The sequence below is a fragment of the Pollicipes pollicipes genome, unplaced genomic scaffold (genome assembly GCF_011947565.3).
Source record: "Pollicipes pollicipes isolate AB1234 unplaced genomic scaffold, Ppol_2.1 Scaffold_5724;HRSCAF=6776_pilon_pilon_pilon, whole genome shotgun sequence".
NCBI lineage: Eukaryota > Metazoa > Arthropoda > Thecostraca > Pollicipedomorpha > Pollicipedidae > Pollicipes > Pollicipes pollicipes.
In genome coordinates, this window is record NW_023596746.1 from 42,152,175 (window position 1) to 42,160,745 (window position 8,571).

The window sequence follows — 8,571 nt, forward strand, 5'->3', positions numbered from 1 at the left end:
AAACAAGGTCGCTGGTCTTAAATGAATACCATCGGCCCCTGTTTGGAACAGGCATTAAGGTTTACGGAGGTTGTATGAAGACGTCTAGGAACAAGTTGGACATCAAACTGGAGTTTGACGTTGTTTGACCTTATTTGACCTCGGGGTCAAGCCCAAGGAACTTAAAATTCTGACTCCAGTGAGTTCACCTACAGGCCATTCAAGCCTGTGATTCTAATGTCTTCAACTATCTTCATCTCCGAGATCTTAGGGGGTCAAATTGAGCCCCACCCGAGTGAAGAGTATTCAATCGGCCACCCGGACGCGTGTTTAAGGGAGCGTTCCAATTTTATGTGAGGTTTTAAACCGAAATGGTCATCTTGAGGACCTTTTCATGCAGTTCACGGCCATGCTCTTTTTAAGACCCAAAACTCTCGGATTTCTGAGTTACACGCTGCAAGACTGGAAAGACGTTGATTGGGAGGCCATTTCTCTTGTCTCCTTGGCATTGATGTAGCCATAGAAACGTCTTACGATAGCCATCATGAATGGGTGGGGTGTGGTGGGTGTGATAGGTGTGATCACTGGTGGTGCATACCAGTGGCTTGTATTAATCTTGATATGATGGGGAGTGGCATGCGAGGTTCGTACTTCTGAGATAACTTTTTTTGGTATTCTCTAAGTCCAGTGACTCCAAATAAAATGTGATATTCAGTGCCTCCCTCTAGTTTTGTTTGCGCTTGAACATGGCTAGGTAGTGACGCCAGCAAACCGATGGAAACAATAACATTTCCTATGTTGCTCGGGTATACAAAAGGCAATTTGCACTTCATTATGATCTTGCCAACATTTTGAGCCTATTGGGATATTACAGCATGTAATTAAACCATGGCATGTAATTACATTAGCAATGCATTTCGGCAGCAAGGGCAGGTCCGTGCGGCTCATTAATGCACATGCTTGGTATAAGCTCGCGTGACACAGCTGTGCAAAATTGTCTTTCCCTAAAGAGCTTTGAAAATGTAGTGTTGTATTTTTATGGATGCGCACACTGCTGTCTTAACAATGTGGTATGCAGACACGCATTGCTTGCGAGTCATCAATGTGATAGTCACTGCAACTTGTGAGGCCCCGGGTGCTGGGAAAGGTGGAAAAGTATTGCTGTTGCATTCTTGGATAGCACTTACCAATATTTTCATCATGAGCCTTGTATGCACTGGCAGCTTCGTCACTTCCTTGCATTTCGCCCATTTTACCATAACTACATGAGCTTGCCATGTCTCCAGGCTTGTGCAAGGTCAGCAGGTTTGCAGTGCTATTGCAATATATGCAATAATTTCTTGTTGTAGTTGTGCTACTACTTATGTAAACAGTACTATTGAGTGAAGCGGCCTGAAGGCTGCAGCATGTTGCTTGGCTGTGAAAGCAAAATACATGTCTGGATCTTTGTCACCTACGTTTTGTGGATTCCCAAAACAGGCTGAGCACGTGATGTCACTTTTTGGTTGTGTGCTTTGCTGAAAGTGATTTGTATATTGTATCATGTGTTTTTGGCCAGTCATATGTCAGCTGCGGAGTTAATACAAGAATGCACGCTTGACGAATCTTCTCATGATGGAATTTAATATAAAAGCAGCAGGGATTGCAGTGCAAAAGCTGCATCACTGATCATTATGCCACGCCACAGCACAGCACTGAGGAAGTGCCACAATGATCCCTGTTGACCAATGCCATTACAGAATGTACCGCAATGGTTGACCGCTCTATATCAAACCTATGAGATAGCAGTTATAATTTATGAATGATTGGTGCTAATCGACTTAACGTTGCCAGAAGGCTATCACCAGCGAGAATGTCACTGCACCACAATGGTTATATCAGGATTACCTAGCGATTGCATAAATAATCCTGAGTAAGAAAAACGTTCTTGATAGCTCAAGCTTACCATCTTTACCATAGAAATAGGAATGTTATCAATTCTTATATTAAATATTTATTTAATAACTATTAAATACATAATTCTTGTTAATTTTTGCAGGTGATGGCATTTCCAGTTACAGAAAAAAGGAAGTAACTACCATGCATGTCACAAGATGTCAATGCCATGACGACACCATGCTGTCAGGACTAGAGCAGAACGTCAAGACTACAGCAAAGACAGGACTGCGTTAGATAGCCTTGATGGCACTGCAGGCAAAGATAAGTCGACAATACAGTATTGACATCCTCTATAGTCCTTGGCGAATTTTCATAAGAGATTCATGACACTGGATGACAGTTTTCATAGCACATAGTGCTTTGATATTAAAAGAGAATGAGGACCCTGAAATCTTGAGGACCTTTTGATGAGTTCATGGCCATGCCCTTTTTAAGATTGAAAGCTCTCTGGTTCCTGAATTATACGTCCGCAAAAGTGGCAAAAGGCTTATTTAGGGACTATTTCAAAGCCACCTCCGCAATGATGATGTTATAGAAACGTCATACGATCACGATAATCACGCACCTTGTGCGCATCAGCAGCTTCACCACTTGCTTGTATTTCGCTGATCTAACCATAACTGCAGACACTTGGCACGTTTCCAGAGTTGTGCAAGGTCAGCAGGTTTGCAGTGTCATTTTACATGTAACATTTTATTGTTATACCTGAATGAAGCAGCCTGATGGCTATAGCACGTTGCATGGCTGCAGAAGCAGAAGGCGTCTTTGCACCTTTGTCACCCAAGTTTTGTGGATTTCCAAAACGGACTGAGGAAGTGTATCACTTATTGATTGTGTGCTTGCTGAAAGTGATTTATATATTGTATCATGTGTTTTTGGTCAGTCATATGTCAGATGCCGAGTTAATACAAGAATGCATGCTTGACTAATCTTTTCAGGATGGAACTTATTGTGAAAGCATCAGAAAGTGTTGTACAAAACCATACCATTGCTCATTATGTCATGCCACGGCACAGCACTGAGGTAGTGCCACGATGACACTGTTGATCCGTGTCATTACACAATGTGTCACATTTGTTGACTACTCTATGTGACGCCTATGAGATAACAGCTCATAATTTATGAATGGCTGGTAACAACTGATTTAACAACGCCAAGGGCTACCAACAGTGAGAATGCTGTTGCACCACAACGGTTATATCAGGGTTTACTAGTAATTGCCTAAATAATCCGAGGCAAAAAAAAAAACACATTTTTGGTACCTCAGCCTTACCATCTTTACCATAGAAATAATAATGTTTTGGCAGTCAGTTCATAGCAATGGTACGGATTTATTTATTTTTGCATGCAACTGCATTTCAAGTTAAAAATAATAAGGAATGTAACTACTGAACGCATCACATCGTATCAACGTCAGCATTACAGCACTGCAGGCAAGCATAAGTCGGCAGCACAGTATTGACATCCCCAATAGTCCTTGGCAGTTTTAGGTACGGGATTCACGACAGTCTTCACAGCATATCGTGCTTTGATGTTAATCATCTTCCTTAAAAGCTGGCGATCCCTACGAATGTCAAGCCTTGCGTATGTCAAAAAGCTTGCGTATGTCAACCAGCCCGCCAAACGTTCTCTTACGGCCAGTACCAAGACAAAGAATCCACAAACAAGCTATTCGCTAATCCACCGCCCACCACAGCGCCCACGACGGGAATGGCTTGTTGGCGTCAGCTTTCCTGCGTTTCAAGGTATTCTTTAGGTCTGGGCGCCAGATGCTGCCAGGTATTGCTGTCGTCACAAAGCCATTCCATGACGCCATCAAACAATGACGTAGTGAGGCGCTTTTTTGCAAACTTTGAAATTTTGCTACGTAGGGTTGTTTCTGAAGCATGAAAACTTACCAATAGTTACAAGTAAGTTTTTCCCGTGATATATGATGTATACCTTAATATTTTCAAATGTGGAACATTCACTTTAATAGTCTGTCATAAAACCTGGCGATCGCTACGTTGCGTATGTCAGAAAGTTCACCAAACCGTTTCACCCGACCAGTACCAAGGCAAACAATCTGCAAACAAACCACTCACTAATTCGCCACCCGTCATAGCACACGCGACGAGAATGGCTTGTTGGTGTCAACGCTTTTGCGCGTTTCGAGGCATTCTTTAGGTTTTCGAGGTGTTCGAGGTGTTCGAGGTGTTCTTTTGGCTGCCAGATGCTGCCAGGCAATGCCGTTGTTACAAAACGATTTCATGACGCCATTGAACGATGACGTAATGAGGCGCATTTTCACAAACTTTGAGTTTGCTACTTGGCTTCGTCTTTAAGCCTTGAAAGCTTACCAATAGTTACAAGTAAGCCTTTCCCATAATATCTGATGCTTATCTCAATATCTTCAAACATGAAATATTCCCTTAAAAGCACCACAAACTGGCATCGATAGTTCAATGATGCGTTAGACACTGTACCTATTAACGTCTTCGGTGTCTGCCAGCCTGATTGCGGTGTGTAGATCGTGCTAATGGGACTCAGTCCAGTCTTCCCTGTTGTAAGCATGGACATAACATGAATTCGAGATTAACAATAATATAAGAAATAAATAAAGCTATGGTTCCCTGCTTCCACAGATAACGTCCTCATTCCGACCAGAGGTCACGAGACCGTCGAGGTCATAGCAACTGATGATTTTAGGCAACCTTAAAGCATGAAGTTGGACAACATGTAAAACGCCACGCAAAAATTTAGCCGTCGAGCTGCTTAAGCCCGACCGGTATCTCAGACTGTTACTTCAATAAACCCAATCGCAATTTCAATTGTCAGTTCCGAGCACCGAGCCACAGCCGTCCCGCACGCACACGCAACCCGGTCCACATCCCGACAGATAATGTATTTTCAAACCCGGCGCGCATCCAACGTTGCCTCGGGCGTCAGTGCTACCAAAGAAAGTGGCGGCATTCACCACGGAGACTACGAAAATCCCCTGCGCGGTGAGCAACTGCTCAAAACAGCGCAGCTTTTATTACATACTCCCCACTCGAAATTACTCTAATTTCGAAAACCTTACAACATTATACAAAGGAAACAAAACAGTGGCAATACAACGGAATAGTTATGCTTGTCTAGTTACATCGTGCAGAGCCAGGAACCTCGACAACAAAGCATCACACACTAGAGGAACCATAAGACCCTTCATATCCTCCGCGCTTCACTCCGGTGATGCCTCCAAGCGGTACAGCTTACTAAGTGGGCGTCGAGTGCGCCTGCCATGCAAGAACATCACAGCTGCCCGAGAGTGTCAGTCGGGACCTCGCAGCAGTGAAACGACACGCGCCAACGGCCACCGACCTCGTGGCCCCCCGCCACGTACCAGCACCACCTCATTCGGGCTGGGCAGACGGCAGGGCCGCCCGTCGGGGAGCTGCTCCAGCTCCGTAGCGCCTGTAGATACTCAGACCTCCAGCGCCTGATCAAGTGGTCACACACCCTCTTCCGATGCCTCCAGGCTCTATTGACAGGCGTTTCACTTAGCTTCGGACACAGAACGCCATCTATGGTGGTAACACCAAAGAGCAGATGTGCAGGAGTAAGCAAATTTTCACCATCTCCCTGGGTGAGAGGCCTGAGGTTGAGGTAAAAGCCGAGCTCATACAAAATAGCAGACAGCTCATCATAGCTCAGATGAGACTGATGCAGGGTTACTCGCAAAGCTGTCTTGGTAACACCAACTAATCGTTCCCAAAATCCTCCCCAACATGGGGCAGCCTCGGTGATGAAACGCCAGAACACAGACGGCGGAAGATCGCCCAGCAAGGCGTGAAATGTGGGAGCATTTCAAGATGATGGTAGGAGTGCCACGCAGAGCGAAGAACCGTCTCAGAGCAATGATTAGATCATTGACAGCCTGACAATGGACCAGTTCAAGGTGGATGGCGCGTGATGTTGCACACGTGATGAGCAAAGCCCACACTTTCTTCGAAGCACCGTCCACGTACAGCGGTCCGAAGTAGTCCACGCCTACTTTGGTAAATGGACGGCACGGCTCAGTCCTGAAACTTGGCAGGGTACCCTCTGGGGACCGATACGGTAGTCCTCTATACCGACGACATCGGCGACAGGTTTCGACGACCCGTCGGACAGTCCGTCTACGTACCAGGTACTCGGCTGAGAGAAGAGACAGCGTGACACGCGTGCTTTGATGGAAGCATCGTCTATGCGCGTCGTCCACAACCAGAGTGGTGATGTGTGCCAGGTCTGGTAGGATTGTCAACGGACGCTCGCCTGTGCGCAGCGTTGTTACCAGGATGCCCTCGTTGTTAAGCTGGGGTCGGAGTCGGGCGAGTTGCGAACCCGCGGGCAGCAGCTCCCGAGAACGCACCGCATCGATCTCATCTGGGTACGCTCGGTTCTGTGCATCACTGATCCAGAAGTGCAGACCTTTCCTCTTCTGTTCTTGCGTCAGTGGTCCTGATAGTCGCTCAGACTTCGGTCTGCGGCTGTTGGCAATGAATTGGTGCACACACGCTACTTCGTTTGCCGCCTGGGCAAGGTTAGAGCATGCCGTCACATCGAACAGGTGACACTCCCCACGATGTGTGGACTGCATTACAGTGCGGACAGGCCTCTTCAGCTCCAACTCTACCTCCGGAGTGGGACTGAGACGATCAGGGGTAAGTGACCGGGGTAAAGGAACGCCAGATGTCGAGTCACGTTGAAGGAATGCTGGGCCTCCCCGCCACAGGTCACATTTCTCCAGCGTGCAGAGTGACATACCCCTAGTGCCCAGGTCAGCTGGGTTGTCTGCTCCTCTGACATGTCGCCATTGTTCAAGACAGGACAGTTGCTGATTAGAGGTCACCCTGTTCTGCACAAACACCTCCAACGTTTTCTTGCTCTGTAGCCAGTACAGCACGTCCATGGAATCTGTCCAATAGATGATGTATGTCTCCTTCAGGTGGAGAGCCTGCTTGACAAAATCCATGAGTCGACAGCCGAGCACAGCTGCCATCAGCTCGAGCCTAGGTATGGCAAGGGCGGGGTCGATAGGAGCCAGTCGGACCTTTGCCATCAGAAGACGTGATTTCTTCCCTCTACAACGTATACGACACAGCAGCACGCTCTCCTCGACGCATCGCAGAACACGTGGAATGTTAGATCACCCGTGGAGCTCAGAGCAGCGCGAGGAAATCTCACGAATCGGTTCGCCGTGTCGCGACGCCATATTCTCACTTCCTCCTGAAGTGCCTGTGGAAGACTGGCGTCCCACTCGGCTGTCTTTGTCTCCTTCCAGGTTCTCTGAAACAAAACTTCGTCGACGACGAGCCATGGTGATAACAAGTCTAAAGGGTTGAACGGCTTCGACACCGCCGCTAACAGCTGTCGTTTGGTGGCTGGGCAGTCCGTGATGGGCACGCAGACTGCGAGGCTGTCTGTGCTGGTACGCCACAGCAATCCTAGCACTTGTGCATTGGGTGAACTGTCACCAGAGGTTCGCAGCTCGCGGAGGTTCATGCCTGCTTCTGAGAAGATGTCTGCCGTCTTCTTCACGTTCTGATCAGCCTCTGCTCTGGTGGCGAAGGTGGTACAGACATCATCCATGTACAGGCCAGCTTCCAACTTTTCACAAAGCTCTGGTTCTGAGGCGCGGTATTTCGCCAGGTGAGTGGAGGTCGTCTGTAACAGCATGTATGGGGAGCACGACAACCCGAATGGCACACGTTTAAACCTGAAACATTGGTTAGCCCAGATGAACTGTATATACTTTCGATCCTCTTCGATGACAGACACCTGGTGGAAAGCGGACTTTATGTCGGCTTGTGTGGCTACATCGTGTCAACGAAAGTTCAGCACCGCAGCAGGTAGGCGTCGCAGCAGATTAACACCAGGGTCTAGGTACTCATTCAGACTCTTGACTGAAGCATCCTTGGCAGATCCATCATACACGACTCTCAACTTGCCGTTTCGCCATATTCCTCTGTGGGGTAGATAAAAGCCGGCCGTACCTTCTTTTGAAGAGGTCTCGATGACAGAGCTCTGCAGCAGACTGTCGATGTGAGAGCCATATTCCGAATGTTGAGCTGGATCTAGTCTGCTTTCCATGCGCCTGGTGCGGATAGACGTAGCATGGTGGTTATTGACAAGGCGCTCATCGGAGGCCCACAACAGGCCCATCTCGTACCGGTGGTCCTCCTCGTTCCATGTCGGCCTAGAGCTTGAGGTCTCCTTCAACACAGGGTCAGTGAGCCCGACTGAGTTCAAAGTCCACATCTGTTAGACATTTTCCATCTGGCGACATTATCAGTAGGCATAGCGGACAGGCTGCGGGTTGACGGTGTCGCCCTCTTGTCCGTGAATGACATGGCCAAACACGGTCTCTATGGCCCGGAGATTCGCCGCCAGCGAGATCTGGTTCCACAGCAAGACACTGTAGAGTTGGTTCGCTCCAATCAGCACATCCACAAGACCAACTGCGAAGTTGTCCGCCAGCAGCAGGCGCGGTTCAAAGAGCACTGAAGGTGGCCGAGCGGGGGTGGGTTGAGAGCACAGACGATCAGTCTTCCAAAATTCGAACTCATGAGGGTCTCCGCCATGACGACTCTTGAGTAGCATTTGCACTTTCTGGTACTCACGTAGCTCCTCACCTCTTTCTTGAAATCCCAT

General features: G+C 47.9%; 1 protein-coding gene across 1 annotated transcript in view; it reads right to left on the reverse strand.

The window, feature by feature from the left end:
- LOC119103070 (uncharacterized) overlaps nt 1–8,571 on the reverse strand; it is a 46,385-nt gene extending 37,814 nt beyond the window's left edge. Inside the window, exons 1-5 of the mRNA XM_037226518.1 lie at nt 8,553–8,571; nt 8,227–8,420; nt 7,395–7,584; nt 6,770–6,912; nt 6,193–6,232 (exon numbers count right to left, since the gene is read on the reverse strand). Coding sequence (XP_037082413.1) covers nt 6,193–6,232; nt 6,770–6,912; nt 7,395–7,584; nt 8,227–8,420; nt 8,553–8,571 — 586 coding nt within the window. The remainder of the gene's footprint in view (nt 1–6,192; nt 6,233–6,769; nt 6,913–7,394; nt 7,585–8,226; nt 8,421–8,552) is intronic.